Here is a 22141-nt window from a genome sequence, read left to right as displayed (position 1 = left end):
TGCCTTATGGGCAGATGAGAAAATACAGCCCCAGAGGCTGCTCCTCAGCCGTGCCAGGGGAGAGGGCTCAGAGCTGGGAGAGCATTTCAGGACCTCGTCTGCTTTTGCATCTGGGTGAAGGCCAGTCTGGCATTCCCTAACAGTTCCCTAGAAACACTACCAAGAGCAGAAAAGCATTTCTCCTCCCAGCAAGATCAGGGCACTCAGGCAAACCCTGATTTTTGCAGTGCTGGATCCCCCACCCTGCTGAGAGCCATCGAGGCCCAGCGGTGCTGCTGATTATCAGCCACCAACAGAATTCCAGGACTGAAGTGTTTTATCAGCGGTGTGGGGCTGTGAACCTTGTGAAAACTCTTGGGTTTTCTTTTCCTGAAGGTTTGGACTTGTGGGGACAGGCTGTTGTGCAAGGACCTATTTATAGAGATCCTTGCAGCAGAGAGCTCCAAGCCAGAAGGAAATCCGCTTTCCTCTTGCCCTGCTCCCCGGGACAGCGGGGCTGAGCCTGCCCACACAGCCTTTGGGGGGCTTGCCTTAATCCTGACTTTGGCCCTTTGGGCAGGGTTTGGTGTGGTGCACAGGGCAGTGCACACAAACACTCAAGGCAGACTTCTGCAGCATTTCCACTCCATTTCTGGGCTTGGCATCAAGGGGACTCTGGCACTGGCGTGGCCCTGGCAAAGATTCTGCCAGGTTCTTACAGCCCCATGGCCCTGAGTGCTGGGAGGAGGAGAAGGCATCACCCATCAGCTGTGCTGACTTGGGTTAAATGGTGGGATTTGTGGTGTTTATGAGGCCTGGCTTCTTTGTGAACCTCACCTCTCTCCATCCCTGGGCCAGCTCCCAGCAGGGACAGGGAGGTGTTTGCTGCTGCCTGAGCGAGAGGAGGTTCCTTTGCTTCAGCTCCTGGATCTCCCATGAATGCAGTGGGTCAGAAAGGTTGGGGTGAGCACCTCCACCCTGCTGGGTATTTGCATTTGGGGTTATGCTGCTGGCAGCTCCATCCAGCTTCCAAGTATTTCCTCAGAGTGTTTGGGCTGAAAATGGCCTCATTCCATGTCCTGTGAGGGTCTGGGGAGGACCCACCTTTCTTGATCTTGATCTTGCTTCCTGGCTGCTTTTTGCTAAAAGGATGTGCCTTTTCCTCCCTGACATTGTGGCAAGGATGATGTGGCTGCCCCAGTGCCATGTGCTGTGGGATCCTGGCCAGTGAGTCAGGTGAGTGTCCCACATATCCATGGGCAGAAGCTCAGCCAGGCTGGTCACCCTCCTCCTGGGAAAAGCTTCCCTCTCCTTTGTGCCAGGATGCATTGGAACAATTAAACTTTTATCTGGGATGGTTTCTTAGCCCTTTATGGGATTTATTTGGGTTAGTGGACCCTGTGTTCTCCTCTTGCTGGTATACACATTATAAACGTGTTATAGCAAGAACTATCCAAGGCAGAGGGAAGCCCCACCTGCAGCCCTTGAGCTGACTGAGGATGAGGAATCAAGTCAGGCTTTGTGTAGAAGTTGTGCAGAAAACTTGTGTAAGGAAAGCACCTGCTGACAGCCAGCACACATGGTCTAAGCTGCTTGGCCAAATCAGTCTGCCCCACATCCTCATCTCTGGCTTCCCTTTCACACCCAGGATTCTGTTCAGTCAGGAACAGTGACCACCCCTCAAGATGTCCCAGTTCACCAGCCAAGCTCACTTCAGGGCAATAAAAAGACTCTGTTTTAAAAAAGTCAAACCAATTTTATTTTCACAAGGGACTATCTCCAGCAATATTTTATTCATGGCTTCCAGCTCACACAGTTCCACTGTTTGAGATTCTCTGCATTAGTATCAATGCCACGCAGGGGGACTGAACAGATTCCATCTGAGACACGTGGGATTAGCTCTTTTCCAGGGGACACCTCTCCAGATGAAGTGGACATGCCGCCCTGTTCCCATGCTCGTGCTGCTATTTCAGTACCTTCCAAGCAATCTGCGGGCAGGAGCCCTGCCCCTGAGCAAGCAGCTGGAGGATAATAATGCAGCTCAGAGGACCAAGCTGTAGTTTTGCACAGCAAGTCGCCAGGACTGCTGAAAAGCCAGATTTATGGAGAGAGGGCTGCATTCCTTCGCCGTTTGGAACTGCAGCATCCCCACCCACCAGCTGTGTCCCAGCCTCGCTGCAGCTACGCCCAGTCCCAGCAGAAGGGCCTGAAATGAGCTGCTCCATGCTGGGGACTCCCACAGCCCCAGCAGCCAGGTCTGCCTCCCCCTCTGCCTTTGCTCAGGGTGAAATTTGAGGCCTCCAATTTCGTTTTGCTCTCTCCCTCCCACTTCATCTGAGAAGGTGTCCTCTGCTTGCCCCCGCTCCCTGGTGTCTCGGATCTCACAGTCTCCCTGGCAGAAAGATGGTCGTGATAATGGCCTGAAATGTCCTTCCTGATGCAGCCCTGATCGTGTTACAGCTCCTCTCGTGGTCTCGATCCTACTTACTCTGGAAAACGGCAGAGGGATAGTCCCATCTGCTCCTAAGAAACAGAAGAATTAACAGTTGCCTGTCCCTTGCCAAGGGCCAGAGCTCTGAAGCATGATGACTTCTCGCATGTCTGTTGTCAGGTGACTGCCTGGGAGAACCCAGAAGGATTAGAACCTGCTCCTTTTGGCTCACGTCTCTTCCTTACCTGTCTCCACGTTGGGACAAGTTGGAATCGTTGGTTCATCCTATGTAAATATCCAAGAGACCCAAACTTCCCTGACAGGGTTTGCATGTGAAGGAGTTCAGTTGATAAGGGATTATCAGATCAAAAAAAGAACTACCCTCTAACTCTGCTCCACGGGACAGGCTGGGAACTTGTCCAAAACAAAATGCACTTCCTGAGCAGGGCCCAACCAGCCAAATCTGATCAGCTCCCAGGGCTGAGTCCACAGTCCCCTGGGTCTGGTTCTGACCCAAGCTTCAGAACTGGGCACAGCAAAATTAAAGCATGAGCTCAGATCTGTCCCATTTATACAAAAGTATCTGCTCCCCTCCAGACCTGAGGACAGACCAGAGAAGATCAACACACATTTAAACACTTTACAACTTGAACCCATCTCCTGGAAAAAAAAGAGTAGAATTGAACACTGGGAGCTGCTGTGCAAACTCATTTCCCTCGAATCTTAAAGAGAGGTGGGTTCCCTGAAAGCAGGTGGCTCCGTGCTCCAATGCCTGAGGCATGAAGCAATTCCTGGAAGAATGCAATTCTGGATGCTGTAAGAGAAACACCCACTGAGTTGTTTAACAATGCCACGCTGCGTTTTTGGATCCTCAACAAAAGAAGCGATGATGCCTCGGGAGCTCCTCCTCCGGTGGTTTTGCTGCTCTTTAAGGAAGGCAATAGACTGTATAGTTATCACCTGAAATGGGATCAAATCCCTCCCACCAAACTATACAACCTACTACCTCACCTCCACAGAGCAGAACAGACGGGTCACAGGCACGGATTTGCTTTACTTGCACCACCTGCCCCACACCTGGTGTAGAAGTGGATGTGCAGACCTGAAGACCTGACTGTCTCCTTAGGAAAGACAGTAGATTGTATAGTTAGCTCAGAGGGAGGACCAGACTCCACAACTATTCAATCTACTACCTCAGCCTCAAGGACAGCTTGGGACCATGGCAGTCTAAGGCACTGGGATGATCCTTATCCAGGCATTGAGGTGATCCTTATCCAGGCATTGAGATGATCCTTATCCAGGCACTGAGACGATCCTTATCCAGGCATTGGCTGCTCTGCAGGTCCTGCAAAGAGGAATGCATGAAAAATCAAAATTCTTGATGGCAAGGGAGAGGAGTCATACCCAACCTTGTCCTGGAGCTCCTTCTCCTTCTTCAAACCTCCTTCAACCCACTTGGACTATACCTTGTGCTTGGCAATTACACTGGCTGCAGACTTCATGCACCCAAGGGTGCACAAAAGCAGCAGCCCTGCCCTTGGAACCTGGGGCTACACATGGAGATAGCAGAGCTCTCGGGAAGCTGCAGCAGCGCCAAGCACACCCAGCCAGGCTGACCTCACCTCCTGAACACACAGCGTATCTAGAACAAACCTGCCAGACCAGATAAGAGAATCCATCAATTTAGCTGCTGTGCACTCCAGGGAATTGAGCAGATTAGAAATAACTAAGTACAAGGAAGCTTTTAGGCTGCAAATGTAATGGTATCGAGTACATCAAGGCAGATCTTATTTCCTAAACAAATGAGTGCAACATGCAGCCGTGCTGTCCCTCTAATGCTCCAGCCCAGCCAAGCAGTATTAGCATGGATCCGAGACAGACTGGCTTTCCCCCAAGCCCTTGGCTCACCTTCTGAGGCTTCTTCACTCTCTGCACACCCAAATACAGAGGCAAGGTATTAATCTGGTAGTTTGAAAGAAACGTGTGAGGCTCTTTTGCAAGGAGAAGAAAGAATTCCCCCTGGAGATTAAAGAAGCCCTAATGAGGAGGGAGCCACGCCAAGCAGGCTGCATGTGCAGCCCAGCACAGTCCCAAAGGATAACTTCCCATGGGAGCTCAGCAGGACATGTCCCCAACCTCCACAAGCATCTGCTGAATGCAGGTGGGAGAGGAGGGCGCTCAGGCAGAAGTCTCCAAAGGGATAGAAGCTGCCTAATGCTTTGTGCTTCCACAGCTACCAGGCAACAGCCTAAATAATCCCAAATTTTTGGTCAACTACTGTAGCTGGAATCCTTGTGAGAGTTTAGGATGGCCTCAGGTGTAAGGGTATCTCTGCAGCAAGGTTTGGACGTGCTCTCTTCCAGAGCTCTCCACAGGCTCTCCTCACTGGCATTCAGCACAGTCCAGGTAATTCTCTTAATTTCCTTTGACAAACTGGTCCTTGACAGGGAATGACCCACTGTGCTGGGCCATCTGGTGTACCAGGGAAAGAACAACGTGGCAGAACTGGATCCTGCAGCACTGGAGTGCCCGGCCCATCCCAGCTGCCAAGTGCATCCCAAACAGCCTCCTGATGGGAAATGCTGTTTCTCCTGGTTTTATCAGCATAGAAAGTGATGTACAGGGGATGCACATCCCTCCTCAGCACATGCAACACCAGCCAGAACTTCAGTGAGGTGACAGCCAGGCTTAAGGGTCCATCAGGTCAGTCACTGCTCAGCTCCTTGGGGACAGAAGGGTTAGTTTAAACTAACATGTTTCAGCTTCCCAAAAATTAAGCTGCTGCCACAAGCATCAACAGAAGAGTGGCAAGAAAAACCACCAGATGCAGCACTGGTCAGGGACTTGGAGGTGGTCTAGATGATTCCTGGGTGATGCATAAAGGCAGAAGATGTTTGTCTTCTTCCAAAGAGATTTTTAGCAACTGACTTGGAGGAACAATTTTTCCTGGTTCCCAATCTGGTGGTTTCTATTAATTTAAGCACATAAGCCAGATGTATCAGGCAGGCATTTCAAAGGTCACTCTTGATACCTTTGCAGACAACAGGCATTTGGGCCAATCTCAAACTGTTGGTGGGAAATTACATTAAATAACTCTGAGCTCACATAGATGTAATTATATATGGCGAGAGGGGGGAAAAAAATCCCTTCTGACTTCTATAAGTAAACCTGAAAACAGAAGACTTAATTATAATAATTGTCTTAATGAGTATAGGTTTTGGGAATACCCAGCTGCTGACTATGGAATCCTGATTTTAGCAGGATCTGTGAGGAAAGGAGTCAAACAGGAGGATTTATGGATCAAACAGGGGGATTTTTTATGCCCGGTAAGGATGACTAAGAGCATCCTACCCTTAGTATCGCTGTCACACTTGTTTGTCCTACACAAATTGCAATGACAAGAATTCCCTCTCCTCATGGCTCGAGGTCTAAACTATCAAGACAAAAGACAGGGAAGGAAGGAGATGTGCCCAAATTTGCCTGGATATGATGCAGCTATGCAAAATTCTGGATAAAACAGCCAACAGGGTCTGTAGGCGTCACAGACCCACATCCAAAGCTTCTCACTGCCTTTTGAGATTCAACTTAGTTTTGGAAGATTTTTGGATACTCGATTGCCAAGAACTTCTTCAAAAAACACCACTTTCTGTGCAGGCCTTAAGGCAGTGGCCCTGTAATTTCCACTTTCCATATTTATATGGGTCCCTCAAAATCTACCAAATCTGATTTCTGTGAAAACACTTCATTGGTTTCTTCAAGCCACTGCACGAAGGTCCTGTGCACAGAGTGTGTCACTACATGGTCCCACTGTCTACAGGTGCTTGGAGGGGTGAGAAAAATTGAGAGGCAAAAGAGTGTGTTTTTTTCACAGTAAGATCATCCAGGCTGCAATAAAAATAGCATTGCCAGTTCAGCTTTCAGACTTGTTTTTGGGAATCAAGAAGTGACCTAAACTGCTCCTCATTTATCAGGGCTCAGGATGGCTTGTGATGACCCCAGCCGAAAACCCAAGATGATGCCCCCCAAATTTTGAAATATCTTTGCATCAGAGATTCCTGAGCACGGCCAAGTGTCTGCATTTAAAAGGAGCCCACCTCGGAGAGGAGCTGGAAAGGCTCCGAAGCCTTGAGGAGCTGATCTGGTTCATTAAGGAGCACTGAATGAAATGGAGGAGGGGGGAGGAGGAAACCAGAAAACAACAAAGTCTCCGCTTTAAAAGCTGACACCACTTTCAGCCTTTGTGTCGGTGCCGAAACGTGCCAGGGACAGGGAGGGCTTCTCAGTGGGAAATCAGGACCCTGAGTCTCCAAGAGGATTTTCAGCCTCCTGGAGCTGGGGCAGAACCAGCCCCGGCTCCCTGGAACGGCGGCGTTGGCACAAAATGGCCGAGTGTGGCCATTTTGTTCCCTTGGCTTCATCTCCTCCCAACCTGGCTGGAAAAATAAAAAAACCAAATGCATGAAAAAAAAAAAATTAAAAATCAAACCAAAAATAAGCCAAGAGAATGATGGAAGGTTTTCAGTAACTCCCCAACATTGTGGGGACCCCCAGAGCGCCAATCGGAGCTGCTGATCCGGCTGGCAGCGAGGAACCCGCTCACACGAAGAGCAGAAAACAACCCAAAAACCCATCTTGGACACACCCTGTGCCACGGGAAAGCATAAAAAATGACACTTGCCAAACTAGCCATGAAGACAAGTTGTTTATAGCTTCTCCCAAGGCCAGGAAAACCTCTCAGCAAAGCAAGGCCAACCAACTTTGCAAACACCCCATGCTAAAGTCAATATTAAATATCTCACTTTGAAACAATTAATCACAGACACCATGAATAGGGAAAGAGAAATGGAAGTAAAAATATTTACAATTCAATGCTGCAACAGCCCATGTCTCTCAGCAATGCTTTTACTCCACACACTTCTAATGACACAGGGAATATTTCACATCAACTTTGTCATCGCATTTATTATTAAACAATTAGCAGGTATCTTTATAAACAGCTGCTTATCTCTTAGGGGTTGTCTTGAGTCCTATCAGATATTTCTAAACATCTGGATCATTATTAATGAATCTGATATTGTTATCTATAATGCAGGCATCTGTAACCTGCTTGTTATATGACTTATCTTTCATTAACCCTTCCTAAATACATTAGGCCATAAAGGTAATGCTTTTTCTAAATGTTTGTGCATTTTCTTTGTTAATTTGTATATACCTCACCCTCTCCTGAAGCAAAAAAATGCCCCAGAATTTTTGTCATAAAAGATAGGTGCTACTGATATTTCACAGTGTAATTTCATTAAATACTAATTATAAGAGGAAAAAATATCCTTCAGGCTAATTTTTACCTGTTCTGCACTCAATTCTACAGGTTAACTCAAAAATCGGAAGAAAATTTTTTTTCTGTAATACTCTATAAAACTATTCTGTTAACACTGTTAACCTTCTCAACGTTGAATTCATAAGGTGCTCATGAAAGGTGTGCAGGTAATGTCCACCTCTAATGTAGATCTGGACCAGAACATTTCATTTGCACCGTGAAGCACCCGCCCAGCGCCCGCCCGTGCAGCCCCAGCTCCAGGACCACCGTGGCCCTGCCATCCTCTCTATTGTCTGTCTGCAAACAAGCCCAGGGGATATGGAGGCAAATCAAATACCTTTCTGTGCAAGGAAAGCCATTTCACCTCTTTCTGCTCTCCTTCCCAGCTCCGCTCTGGAAGTGTCTGCTTCTCTCCACATGTCTGGAAAGCCACTCAAGGAACAGCAGGATGATCATTCCAGCACCTTATCAGAGCCTGATCCCCCCCGCGCCACAGGGCAGGGATCTGCTCCTCAGAGTGTCCACAAACAAAGTGACGTGGCTACTAACGCCAAGACATCCAGGCTACTGAAGGAAATGCAGAATCACTTAAAAAAAAAAAAATCACTTTTATCTGGCGCATATTGTGGTGTTTTTGCCCTGCTTCTGCACAAAATTTTACGGTAACGCCACCAAGTTGCTTTAAACTTTCAAGGCGTGTTCCTGTGGATGGTGTTTCTGTTGTGTATCACACCTTTACGTGTGCAGGATACACACAGAGTGCAGTAAACAGCTTGTGAGCACAGTGCAGCTCCAGCCTTGGGAGAAAAGCAAGGGCTTAAAAAGCCAAGAACAGCTATTGCTTTAAATATTTAAATTAAGATGTTTTTATTCCTGAGATGAAAACTTTCAAGGCAAGAAGGCAATAAACAAAAAAATCCCTAAAAAAATATCCTCCGGATTACATCAGCTAAATCCAGGCAGTGCCAGCTCGGTGGAAAGGTCAGATCCCATATGCACCAAAAACAAGAGGACACACAACAGGTTAAAATGCTACCGTCCGGCAATGACCGGCTCTGGTCATACCAAGCCGATGTGTAAAACCATCCGCCCGTCCAAAAACAAATTAAGACAACAGTGCTCTCTGGTACTTTATAAATCCAGAAGAAAGGAGGGCTGTTTTATTGAATATAGCGAACAAACCTTTCCGTCCGGCTATTCCGTGCAGCCCCGCGGCTCTGCGTGCACCGAGTAGCCCTTACGCTGCTCATACAAAAGCTCAGTTTGGCAATTCCAGGCATTTTCAGTGCTCAACATACGCCAAAACTACCCACTCTCTGCCTCTGCCTTTGGTTTCATTCCAAAATATCCTTTTTTTTTTTTTTTCTCTCTTTTTTTTTCCCTTTCTCTCTCTTGCTACAGCCGGTGCCACGTAGAGACGGGAGAGTTGGGCTCGGACATGGCCGCAGCCTCCAAAAAAGAGCCAAGTCCCAGCGTCCCGGTTCCCCCTTCCAGACGGGAAACAAAATGGCCATGGAGCAGCCATTTTGTTTGCTGCGGGATGGGAGGGAGAAGGGAAGGGAGGGGAGACGCAGGCCAGGCGGGAAGGATGAGGGGGGAGAGGGGAGGGCGTCAATTCGGCAGGAACCCAAAAGCTCTGCAGCCATGCCCGGGCGCGTCCTCCTTCCTCCTGCCGGCCCCGTCCAGTCCCACAGCGGGACTGAGCCGGAGGGATGGACACAGGGCTGGTTTTCCAGCCCTCCCAAGCCGGTTGAGCCCGAGTTGTCTGGCCTGATATGGGTGGCACTTCCCTCCCTGGGCCAGGCTGGCACCTCCATCCCGCCCGCTGCTGCCGGGCTCTGCGGGAGCTCCCGAAGGGAGCCGGGCAGGAGAGCGGAAACCAAGCCAGTAACGTCAAACTCCTGAACTTCCCTGGGCAGGAAATGGTGTAAATAACAGCCGCGGAGAGGGGGAGAGGAACCCGGCCTTGGGGACAGCGTGGCCTCCACAGCGCGGAGCCCAATGGCACCCGCGGGAACAGCAACCCCAGCTTTCCTTGCTCACTCTCAGTCCCGCCAGGACGTGCCTGCCTCGGAAACAGAGGCTCTCTCCAGAAGGACCTTGTGCCCACAAAAAGCCTCATGAGCTCCACCACTTTTATCTTGCTGCCCTTCCACGGAGCAGCACCACAGCTGCCCATCCGGGCAATGCACCCACGGCTGGAGGAACTGGCCTCTCACTGGACCCTCTTCTCCCTAAAGCACAGGGCTCAAGTCCCTGTTAGCATCCAACACGACACACAGATGAATCCCACCCTCCACCACAGGCATTATGTTCCTCCAAATCCTCACCAAAACCAATGACAGGGTTTTAGAGCAAGGCAAACACCTCACAAATCTGCCTAGGAGTAACCGGCATTGGAAGACCCTTAGGAGTACACAAATCAAACACCCCTGAGCTTTCTGCTTCTGTAGATGGGACAAGCTGTGAAAATCAGGAGTATTCCCAGGATTTAGGACTAAGATCTCTGCATTAGAAGCCCTATCCCTTGAGGATGCAGGGAACTGGAAATGCCAAAACCCAGCACAGCTTTGAAGATGTTACAGGACCTGTAGGAAAATCCTGTAAGGAAGGTTGTCTATAGGATGAGGCACTTTGTGCCATATTCACATGGGATAAATTTAAGCACAAGAGGCTGGACCTGCTCAGCTTTCTCAAGTCAGTGGTGAGGGTAATTTCTCTGCAAAGTAATTCAGAGCAGAGGCATAATGACAACATCTTGAATTACCCTGTGAAAAAACTTAAATCTTTAGGTCTTTGTTAAAAAACACTATTCCTCACTGCAATTTCTGGCAAAGTAACCTAAGATCTTCCAGATGAAAGCTGTTATGGATTTATTAGTAATTTGTTGTGATCCATTAGGCTTATTAAAATGTCCCTAAAAATGAGCATCACCTGTAACAAACTCCACTGAAAACCTGCTCAGGATATCCTGATTTCTGGTATGGGTTTGATGTGGAGCCATGTGACCCCACAAGTAGGTTTGTGCACTTTGTATTAACCTCAAAGTCTGGGAATTTTGAAGGTATTTGAGAGATCCAAGTCTGGTTTATTTTACTAGGCTTTGAGAAGACCAGGCTTGCTTGAAAACACCTGTGCATGGAGAGAATAGTGCATTTATTGTGTAATACTCTTCTAGGAAAACCAGTAAGACAGGTTGGAGAATGATGACCAAAGGACTCTAGATGTGTATAAGAACAGATCAAGGATGGCCACACACAGCGTATCAGACTGAAGCTAAAAATGAAAACCAATTTCAGCTGCTCTGGCACCCCCACAACCTGAGGAACTCTGTTTTTACCCTTATTCTGAGTGAAAATGAACAGAGCAGGATGAGACACGTTTACAAGACACATGTGGGGTGTTTTGCCTTTCCCAATAACAGGGCCCCTACATCAGCAGCACCTTCCTGGTGGTCCAGAGATGGAGAAATACGGGACTGGGGACATGCATGGAGCTGGGTTGCTCAATCCATCAACAGCACACTCAGAGCTGCATGTAGCCCCTCAGCAGTAGCTGGTTATTCAAGAAATCTTAGTCAAATGAGGGCGCAGGGGGGGAAAGATGGGAATACAGAGGATAAGAAATGGGAACATTTGGGAAGCTGATGGAGGGGAGAGTGTCTGACGTGTAAGCAAGAGAATGAGACCAGGAATGCACAGGTTTTGTGGACCTGGGAGGGAGCTGAGATGGTTTGTGTCAGGAGAGGGAGGTGTGAACATGATTAAAATGCTGGAGCTTCACAAAGGACAAGGAAGGAGTTGCTGAACAGGGATATTTTTGTAGCCTCCAATCTGGGCTGCTGTGGGCTCAGCAAACTGGTGGTGCATTAAGCTGTGTGAAAGGAGTCCCTTCTACAGGACAGCCACTTGCTTTGCTGCCTTCTGCTTCTGTGACCTCACCAGCTCCCTCATTCCAGACACTCCCTTGACATTCCAGTGCTGAGCAGGGCTGTGGCTGCCTGGGCTGGTTGGAGGCCAGCAGACTGATAAGGCACGTGGCCCCATAATTAAACCCAGTGAGATTCTCCTCCTCAGGGATGGATCCCTGCATGCAGGGGTTGGTTCTCATTCCTCTGCACACATATCCTTGCAGCTGAGAATTGTCATTTGAGAGGAGGCAAAGCACAAAGCGCCTCCAGGTCGGAGCTGGGTGGAGAGAACAAGCTTCTCCTTTCTGTTTGGGATCAGGGCTCATGAGAAAGGGTCTGTGGTGTTGTCATGGGTCTGGCAAGCCAAAGAACTCTACCCTTGTGCTTCAGCTCAGGGCTTTTTCCAACCACGCTGCAAAGCTGTGTAAATCAGCTGCTCATCATCATGTGTCGGAATTGAAGGACTTCTTCAGCATGAAAGTTTCCCCTCTAGCTGTTTGTCTGAATCTCTTCAGGTCTTATCCCTCTGGTCTGATCCCATCCCAGTGAGCCTGCAAAAACACAGCCCCACTGCCATTCCTCATGTGCTCTCTCCTCCCCACACTGGCTATTTGCTCATGAAATTTAGAGTAGATGAAGATGTGAGTAAAAAGCCAAGGTGGTGAGAAAAGCTTTCCTTGAAAATGAGGCAAAGTGGTTTTGGTTTTATTCCTTGGTGCATGTGGGTGAAGCAAATTGCCTCCTCTGAGTATTTGGATGGATTCTTTTCTTCTCAGGTTTGTCCAGGGTACCTTCCCTCACTGGGCCTGGGCACTCTCTTGAGAGATTTTAGGACTCCTCTACTTCTGTTTCAGGGAAATTATGTGCATAAGGCAGCAGCAGTCACACAAAATCATTTGGGACAGAAAAACCCAGACTTAACAGCTGCATTGCTAAGCTTCTGCATCCAGTCTTAGTGAGTCACTTTGCCTGTTCCCTCCTTTGGGAGACAGATATTCCCTACCTGGGATGCTGAGAAGGTTATTAGTTAATGTACTAATTAACCAAATGTGCTTTGAACAATGGAATTGCTTGAGGCAGTGGATCTCATGAAGGTCTCAGTCTAACACTGGCTTTAACAAGACTGGGCTCCCAGTTCCTATCAGCTGGGACACCTTGCCCTCGGCCAGGGAGAGAAGAATTGAACTCCTATACATTATTCATACTGTTGGCACTCCTGAAGCACAAAGGCCAGAGTACATCCAAGCTCTTTCCTGCTCCCGCCACGGATGAAGATGGAGCTGCCACATCACAGACAAAGCTCTGGGGCTCCAGACCCACAAAACACAGACAAACCCCAAGCCAGGGTTTTTGACAAGATTTGCTGACCTTTCTAGTACATGCCCAGCAGTTTGTGACCCACATCTCACCCTGCTCTGGAGCTCTGCTCACACCCAGGGCAGCTTCTCCTCTCTTCCAGAAGCTGGATGGTGGCAGAGAGCTCTCTGAAGGGAGAGATGGCTTCTCTATCCATATCTCTGGGACCCATCCCAGACTGGATTTGGAGCTGCAGCTGCCACAAATCCTGCAAGACAAACCAGTTTAGGCTTTGGCCAGTCCTGAGCTCATCCAAAAGCCATTTTGTGCATCTTCAGGCACTTTATGTGTCTACTGAGACAACTGAGCAGGGAAGTCAAAACCCATAGTAGAGATTTTAACCTACTGAAAGGTTCCAATAGAAATATAAACACTGGAGCTGGTGAAAGTTACTTGCCTTGAATTCATGTTTGGTATGAATACAACAATCCTGCTCAACCCTGCACTGCCTCAGGGCACCAAAGTTACCTCTTAAGAGTGACACTGTCCCTAGGCCTGGGGGTGCTGGAGGAAGAGAGATTATGACAGTTTAGATTACTCAGGGAACTGAGTTTGTTTCCCAAACGTGAAACTAAAATCTCCTTCCACACCAGCTCTGCAAGCTCTGAAACCCTGCAGGTTTAGCTGGTTCCTCCCCAGCTGGAACAGAAAATGCCAGGCAATGTCACAGCTATTTCTTCTGTGTCACATTTACACAATGCAAAGACCGAATTGAAAGAAGCTGAAAATCATAATTAGGCAAGCAAGAACCTACAGTCTGAAAAATTCATCCCTCTTTAGTCTAGTCTGAGGCATGTATTGTATGAGACTCTTAAGAGCTGAGTTTTCAGAGCTGCATTTTCAGAACTGAACTGCTTCCGAAAGCAGGGCCCCTAAAATAAGCAAGATTAGCAAATGTTCCCACCTCCAGCAGTTCTGACGATGACACCAACAGACAGATTTTCATCACCCTTTTGGCTGAGCCCTTCTGGAACTGTGGACATATTTTCTACAGGCAGAATCCTTTCTAAAACTCCCCTTTGCAACATAGAAGCTGTACAGAATCCTAACTGCAGCCAAGTTTGACCACAGATCCAGCTCTCAGCCCTCTTTGTGGATGCAAAAATGCTTTGGAGAAACAATATCAATATGGCTTTGCTAATTGATGGTCTTGTGCTGGCTTTGACCCATCAGTTGATTGACCATCCTCAACTGTCATTTCCTAAACCCATTTTTCTTCTGCTTGTTTATCTTCCCCAGCCTTGTTTGCACACAGCCACCACCCAAAAAAACCTCTGTCCAGGGATTGGGATTTGTCACTCCTATTTCAGTAGCAGCAGAGCACAGAACAATATAGGGCCTATGCAAACAAGTAGTGCTGTTTTTGTTTGATTTTCATTTATTCCTTATGGTAAATCAGTGCATTCCAAACCAAACAAAAACCAGAAGATTTAGGAGCTGAGGAGCAGCCCAGAGCAATGTAACAGGGGCTGAGGACAGGTTTCATTTAGAAATTAAGCAACAAGTAGTCCTTGAAAGCAAATGAAATGTTTAACTTGTGCTGCATTCCTGAGATTGTTCCTGGCTGTAGTGACACTTTGGCAGGAGCTCAGGTGCCTGGATCCCTGAACACCACACATGGGGGAAGACTGGGCTGCACATGTAAACTCCCCTGGGCAGGGACCGCCTTCATCTTCACATAGACAGCATTTGGTGTGACAGACACCCAGGACACTCCAGTGACCACCAGTAAGAGTTATTTAAGTGGAAATTGGCACTGTTTGGGTATACAGGACACCAGGATTGGGAATTGTAACCCTGAGTTTTATCCCAACTCTGTCACTAAGCTGGACCTTTCAGAAGATCCCAAAGAACCATACAAACTTGAGACACTGCACTACAAAAAATAACCCATTGATCCACACACCAGCTTCTGTTTTGATTTCATTTCAGCCCAGGCTGGTGCATTACCTGACATTTGTAACCCACTGCAGGGCTGTCGTGTTTTTTGCACAGGCAAGGAAAAGAAGCTGAAATGAACCCTCAAGAGCCTGCACAGCACCTATCAACTCTGGGAGAGTTCTTACGGAGCACGACTGAGAGCTCAGTCCCTCCCCTGCCCATGAGGGGCCTGTATGTCCTGTGCTCAGCATCCCATGGCATGAACAAGGCTCTGAAGCCAGGCAGCCAAACGTAATCCATCTTTACCTGCTTGTGGCAAAGCTGAGCTGGGATGAGCAGGCAGAGTCTGGAAAGCTGAGCTTATCTGTGTGTCACAGCGATCCCTCTGAACTGCTCCAAGCCCTTTGGAGGAGCCGGGCAAAGCAGTGGCTTTTCCTGGATGCCAGGCTCCATCTGAATGAGACCCCCAAGGCCAACAGAGGCTGGCAGAAAGGCGAGCTGCAGGAATTCCTGCACTGGGAGCCTCCCAAAAAATCAACCTCTGACACCACCCGCTCCAGAAAACCGCCCCATGAGCGAATGCTCCATGAGGATCAAGCACATGGCGCAAAAAAAGGATAAAAGGAGGGGAAAAAAGGGCTGGGTTGGCTGCAGCTCCCCCAGGGCTGCCCAGCCCGGCTCTGAGCCCGGCAGGGAGTGGAGCAGGCACTGCCAGGGCTCAGGGCAAGCCTTGTTCTCATCCGATGGGGATGAAAACAGTGCCCGAGAGGCATCAGCCTGCAGCGGGGCGTGCACGGCTGATGCGCAAGGATGAACAGATGGGTTGATTACACAGGGAGAAATGGACACTAATCGTAGCCAGATTCACCAGCTGCAGGATTTCCTCCTGAGCCCTAAAGTACAGGAAGCCCCTACCTGCTTCGTTATCCTGCCTCTGTTCATTAGCCCTTCCCCCGCCCTGGGAACCGCAGCCCTGCTAATCCCCTGGGCTGGGAGGGCCTGGGCTGCAAAGCTGAGATCCAGATGGGAACTCCTGCCGTGCCCAGGCAAGGCTGGATCCAGCCCCAGGTCAGGGGCAGATCCTGGCTGCCTCAGGCTCCATCAGCTCAGCTCTCCCTACTCTGTGAGCTGGTTGCCAGGCTCTTCTCTTGCTGCCGCCTCTCTGAAGAGCCAGGAAGATTTCAGGGTTAGCAAAGTCAACAGCAAAGACTGTTGGGTTTGATACATCCTTCACTGTGTGTCTCCTCATCTCTGCTGAGATGCAGCCGCCCTTAGGGTGGAGTTTGGTGTGTGTTCACAGCACGTGGCTGTTGGGGACAGGAAGAGAAGGAAGCTGTGTGGCTTGAAAACAGCAGAAGCAATTCCCCACCACGCTGTACGATGACCAGCCAGACTGAATTGGAAGCTGATGTTGGAAAGCTCATCTGTATTATATCTGGGACACTGAAACATGCCAAGTGGTTGGGTTTCATCACCTGCTTGGATTTTCTGCAGTGCCACCTTGGAGGAAGGAGCAAAGCCCTCCTTTTATCCATGTCCCTCTGCATTCATTCCAGCTCCCTTCAGAGGCAGCAATGTGCTCCCAACACACAGCAGCTGGAGGGATGGTCCCAGGCATCCTCCCTGTGGGGCTGCTCAGCTCCAAAGGTCTTAGCCCAATCCTCCTCCCTCAAACTGGAGCTCCGGGAGCAGATGTGCAGACACTAAAGCTGCCGATCACACTGGCATCAGCAGCTGCCCTGACTTTTGGTGGAGTCTCTTTGAGGAGTCACCCGCTTGGAAAACTCTATAACCCAACTTGTTGCTCTGAATTGGGATTTTGGGACCTTCTCTCCTTGCATGCCCAGGGTGCCTCCACTACCAGCCTGAACTCACATTTCTGTTGTCAAAATTGATGCAAGCAAATTAGGCTGCTCCCGTGTTTGTGCTGCTTCCACCTTGTGCCTGCTGCCACCCTGCTGCCTGCTCCCCATCCAGATTCACTCTGGCTCATGTGCTAGGATGCCACGTGCTGCCCCACAACCTCCCTTTCCCTTATCAGAGCTGATGCCCAGTGCTGAGCAAACCCAGACTGAAGGATGGGAGAACCTGAACTCTTGGTGTTACTCCCAGAAGCTCCCACACCTTGCAAAGCTGCTTTAGGTCTCCACATCTGGCAATAAAACATCAACATGGATCATCCCATGAGTCCAAACCGGACCTAAGATTGAGATAAAGGTGGCTGTGGCTGCCCTGCTGAGCCCTCAAGCTGGGGGGAAGAGGAAGAGGAGAAAGAAGAAAGGAGGAGGAGGAGGAAGCACAATATTTGTTGTGGTCTTGCAGATGAGGAGAAACCTCCTGTCCAGTCCTGCAGGAGCCAGGGATGCACGGCCACCTCCCTTGGGCAAGGCCTCCCAAGCCCAGCAGGATGGTGATGCTGGCAGCAACCATAGAGGAGAAAATCAGGAGAGGTTCACGTGAAGCCACCCCCAGAGAGCTCCCAGAACAAGATGATATTTGGCTGCCATCACCTCAGCAACACTGCACAGACCTCGCCTCATGCAGCATGTTGGTTGTGTCCTTTGCTGGGCTACTTCTCTTATATTTCTGTGGCCAGGACTACCTGGAGAGCAGCCTTAGCTTGCCAAACCCTGCGTGTCTCATGGGCTTTCCAGCTGCAGAGCCAGACAGCACAGCTCAGTGCCCATGAGCAGCCCTACAATAACAAACTGGTCACCTCCTGCGTCCTCCCAAACCTCACCTTCCACAGCAGCCAATTATCCCCAAAGTTAAACAGTAGCTATGAGCAACCCAATATAAAAAAACAGTACCATGGGAAAAATCTAGAGAGAAATCAGGAGCTGAGAGTGGTGGCAGAGAGAGAAAAGCACCGCAGGGAAAAAAAGAAATGGTATTGATTCTTCTGAGGCCCAGCTGTGGGGTGGTACAGAGGGTGAATCCGATCTGGCTGTGCTTGGACACTGTGCTCCCCATGGAGCCTGCCAGTGTCAGCTCTCCTTGGATGGGTCCTACAAGGATCTCATGAAACTTGTACCCCCAAATCCCTTGGAACAATTAGTGGAAAGGCTGAGGGTGGAGCCCACAGGAGTCAAATTAATCTCATTGCCTTTTACCCCTTCTTTCCCCACCAGAAGTGGTTCCGGGAGTGGTGAAGCTGCTTACATGGATGGTCCAGCATGGGGGAACCTTTTCCCCTCAGGTCTGGCCTGTGGAGACACAGAGCTCAACATTTTCTGCAGCTGTAAATCAGGCAGTTCTCACCAGTATAAATTTTGCTGTGAGTTGTAGGGGATTACAGAAAAAAAAAAAAAAGAAAAAAAAAAAAAAAAAAAGAGGAAAAAGAGAAAAGGAAATCACAATTCAAACTCTGCCTTGGCCAAACTTGGTCCTTTTAAGGAAAGGAAATTACCCAGAGCCACCCTCGAAAAACCTGGGGGTCTGATCCTGCTGTGAGGAATGTCTGTGCAAATCCAGAGTGGCTCTGCTGCCTGCTGGGGGTTACAGCAGCTGAACAAGGCTCCAGCCTCAGAGCAAAGCTCCTGGTCTCCTGCCAGGAGATGGAGCAGAGCTCACACCAGAGCAGCCTGAGAGCAAACTGGGGATTCAGAGGCAATAAACAGCAGAAAGATCTGACTCCCCCTTTCAAGAATTCACCCTTTCTGCTGAGCCATGTTCTGGAAGCACAAGCCCTGTTTTGCTGTGAGCTGTGGAATAAAACAGCTGTGTCCCTTGGCTGGATGGCTCTTCCAGGGGTGCCAGATGTTTTGCTTAGGACACGTCAGAAGAGCCTTGCTTGAGTTCAGACTTTTTTTCCTCTCAGGCTGCTTGCAGGAGATTCAGTGGGTTTTGGGGTTTTTTAGTATTTTTTTCTCCACCAGATTTTCACAGGAAAGCAAATAGGGATTGGGAGCAAATTGGGAAAGGTCTGGTTTCACCCCAGCCACTCTTTGTATAAATAATCCGCAAGGGAAAAGCTGGAATGATGAGTAAAACACTTGTGCTGCCTCTTCATTGGAATTAAGGGTCTGGATGTAATGCACTGTGTCCACGCACTCTGCTGAAGAGACCATCCTGGCACATTTTGAGGGTCAGACCCCACAAGTGCCTGACTGCTCCCAGCTCCCCCAGTGTGGGAATTTCAGCTGGCAAAGCAGCCATGGGGTGTTGTGGGAACAGCACAACAAGCAAGGTCCAGGACTGGACCCCAGCGTCCCAGCCACCAAAGCAGGGTGCCCGAGGCCACAGAGCTCCCTGTGGGGTCAGGAAGGTGTGAAATGCCCAGGACACCATCTCTGGGAGGCTGTCACCATCCTGGTGGGCAAGGCAGTTTTGGGAATGTCCCCAGAGCAAGGCTGATACAGCCAGTGCAGGCTGGGTCACAGAGGCAGAGAAGGGCCGGAGCATTTGGGTGCTTTGTGGCCAGTTTGAAGGTTTTACTGTAGGGCCATGCGTCCTCACTGAAAAAGGGGTTTTTTTTTCTCAGTGAAAGGAGGAGGAGCGAGGAGGCTGGGCAGCAGGGAAGAGGAGGAAAAATTTGTTGAAGGAGGAGGGGTGGCTTTCATGGCTCCGAGCGCCTGCGGAGTGCACGGCAGCCGGGAAGGAGGACCCTGCCCTGCAAACAAGCTGCTTTTGTTGTGTCCCAGCCAGGCCTAAATTAAATTTGACAGAAAGAGGGCATATTCCCCCACGCTGGGGCAAGCCCTGGGCTCGGGTAGGGCCGGGCCACCCTGCGGAGCCTGGGTCGTGCCAAACCTCGCCCCGGTGTGAGGCGTGAACCTGCACGAGGCCGGAGGAGCCGCACGGCCCGGGAACATCCCGAGCCTTTGCTGGGCTTCCTCCAGGAGCACCCAGGAACATCCCGAGCCTTTGCTGGGCTTCCTCCAGGAGCACCCGGGAACATCCCAAGCCTTTGCAGAGCTTCCTCCAGGAGCACCCAGGAATATCCCGAGCCTTTGCTGGGCTTCCTCCAGGAGCACCCAGGAATATCCCGAGCCTTTGCTGGGCTTCCTCCAGGAGCACCCAGGAATATCCCGAGCCTTTGCTGGGCTTCCTCCAGGAGCACCCTGGAACATCCCAAGCCTTCTCTGGGCTTCCTCCAGCAGCAGCCAGCCCGGCCCCGAGGCCGCCGTGGCTCCAGGAAAAGCTGCCTCTGGAGTGCCCTGTCCCGCCCCGCTGCCGGGCATCTCCCAGCCCTGCGCCCGCCCGGGCACGCCGTGCCAGCGTGGGGAACCAGCCAGCTTCTAAACAGTTAATGCTGACAAAACCGGGCAGCTTGAGTTCCCTCCTTCCCAGACCGCTCCTGGTGGAACTCACACCCTTCAAATGAAATGAAATAAAATTATCTTCCTGCTCTGACCTCACCCTGGTGTCCTCCCCGCTGTCCTCTCGTCCTCCCTGTCCGTGCATCCGCTCTCGCCGTGCCCCCACCCTGCGCTGGCGCTGCCGGGAGTGCCCGTGCCCAGCGTCTCCCACCACGTTTGCTCCGGCTGCCATGTTGAATTGCAAATCCGACATGATTCGACACATTCTCCCCCATCGGTGGTGCCCGGTGGGGAACTAAAGAGGCACCCGGGCGACAACACCCAGCTCCGGGTGACGTCCCGGGTGGTGGGGCGAGGGCAGGGAGAGAAATCCCTGTCCAGTTCTGCTCCGGATGCTGCACGTAGGGACCTGCCTATCTGCTACACATCCCTCTCTAGGAGACCGATTAAAGTCGGGTGTTTTAGCACCAAGGGCCAGAGGACTCGGCGGGAAGGGATTTCAGGGAGAAGGCAGGTTACAGCAACAACAAAGCAACGGAGCAACTGGAGGAACAAAACATTATTGCAAATCAAAGGCAAAAAAACCCCAACCACACGGACAAAAAAAAAAAAAAACCCAAAAAAAAACCAACCAAAATTAAGAGTGAGGTTCGATTTCGTACCAAGGCAGCAAGAGAGACGCACCGTGGAAGAGAGTGGTTTTGTTGTTGAGTAGTGCTGGATTTAGCTCCGCTTATCCGGACAATCATCAGGGAAGGATCCTTTTCCGAGAAAGGCCAGTTTGAGTGAGACAGCTTTTTTTTTTTCCCTTCTCTCGCTCGCTCTCTCCCCTTTCCTTCTCCTCGCAGCTCAATGCCAAGAAATGGGCGGTGCCTGGATGCCAGGCTCCATCCGAACGAGACACCCAAGGCCAACGGAGGCTGGCACAAAGGCAAGCTGGCAGGAATTCCTGCACTGGGAGCCGCGCGCCTGCGGGACGAGCCCGCCACCTCCCAAAAAATCAACCTCCGACACCACCCGCTCCGGAAAGTTGCCCCATCAGGCTCCAAAATGCCCCATGAGGCTCAAGCACATGGTGAAAAAAAAGGACAAGGGGAGGGAAAAAACCCCCAAGACCCCTCTTTGCATCGATGCAGGTTAAACAAAAGGCCTGGGGAGGTGGATTATTTTTTTCCGCCCTCCCCATGCTCCTTTTCCCGCCTTCCCATCCCTCTCCTCCCTCCTCTGGTCCTCCATCGTTGTCTCCCTCGCACGCCGCCCCGGCGTCCAGGCAGAAATGAGCCCTTGGCTCCCTCCTTCCTGGTTTTAGCACGACAGGAGGTGGCGGGTCCTTGAATAGGAACACATACACCCAACGCGAGAGGGACTCGATGGGGGCAGAAAAAAAAGAGGGCAAAAAATATATATATACACATACAAACAACAACCCACCCGCCATGGAGAGCGGTTGGGAGCAGTTGCTGCCCAGGGTGGCAGATTGGGGGTGGTTTGGGTGCCAGGGGGTATTTTTGGCCTTATTTTGTTGCTGCCCGAGCACCTGGGTCGTGCCGATTGTAAAAGGGAGTCACAGCGGGTTGGGGAAGGGAGCAGAGGGGGGGCAGCTGGGGTTGGTAGCACTGCTGGGGAGATGCCAAAAAACCAAAACAAAACACGTTTTCATTTTGTCTGCACCAGCCTGGGCGCAGGCGAGCGCGGGAGAGAGGGAGGGAGAGGGAGGCGCACGCCAACAGAAAGCCGCCGTGCTCAGACGCGGGCCTGCGGCCACGTCCCTCCACAGCCGCCCCAGCAGCCGTTCCCGCTCCCTCGTCCCCCTCTCCCTGCCCACCCGGCTTCGCCTGCCAAGTCCGAGTTGGCACGGCTCCCCCGGCTGCGCCGAACAAAGCCGTCACCCATCCCCGAGCCGGCGCTGACAGTAAGCAAAGTGACAGGCGCATCTTCCGCATGTTAATCCAAACGGCAAGAAGGCGAGCGAGCGGCAGAGGCCCCCCCGTGCCATGCACACACAC

The 22141-nt window shown here is 50.5% G+C and overlaps 1 protein-coding gene across 2 annotated transcripts; it reads right to left on the bottom strand.

Moving 5' to 3' along the window:
- Positions 1-1711: 1711 nt before the first annotated feature.
- LOC146765291 (uncharacterized) lies at positions 1712-20400 on the bottom strand. 2 transcript variants are annotated; one of them, XM_085561395.1, is made up of 2 exons: positions 8065-20400; positions 1712-3755 (listed from the first exon to the last, which is right to left on the bottom strand). In XM_085561395.1, the coding sequence occupies exon 1, from the start codon at positions 20398-20400 to the stop codon at positions 19354-19356; it is 1047 nt and encodes a 348-aa protein (XP_085417521.1). In that variant the 3' UTR covers positions 1712-3755; positions 8065-19353. The 2 variants fall into 2 exon arrangements, with proteins under 2 accessions (XP_085417521.1, XP_085417522.1); XM_085561396.1 differs by having other exon boundaries at positions 13047-20400.
- Positions 20401-22141: the final 1741 nt, after the last annotated feature.

This window comes from Lonchura striata, chromosome 26, assembly GCF_050655825.1.
Source record: "Lonchura striata isolate lonStrDom1 chromosome 26, ASM5065582v1, whole genome shotgun sequence".
Lineage (NCBI taxonomy): Eukaryota > Metazoa > Chordata > Aves > Passeriformes > Estrildidae > Lonchura > Lonchura striata.
The sequence above is the reverse complement of the archived record's forward strand: the minus strand, read 5'-3'. Positions and strand labels throughout refer to the sequence as shown.

Excerpts from the sequence above, each read along its gene's own strand:
- LOC146765291 (XM_085561395.1), bottom strand. The coding sequence starts at position 20,400 with ATGTGTCGAATCATGTCGGATTTGCAATTCAACATGGCAGCCGGAGCA.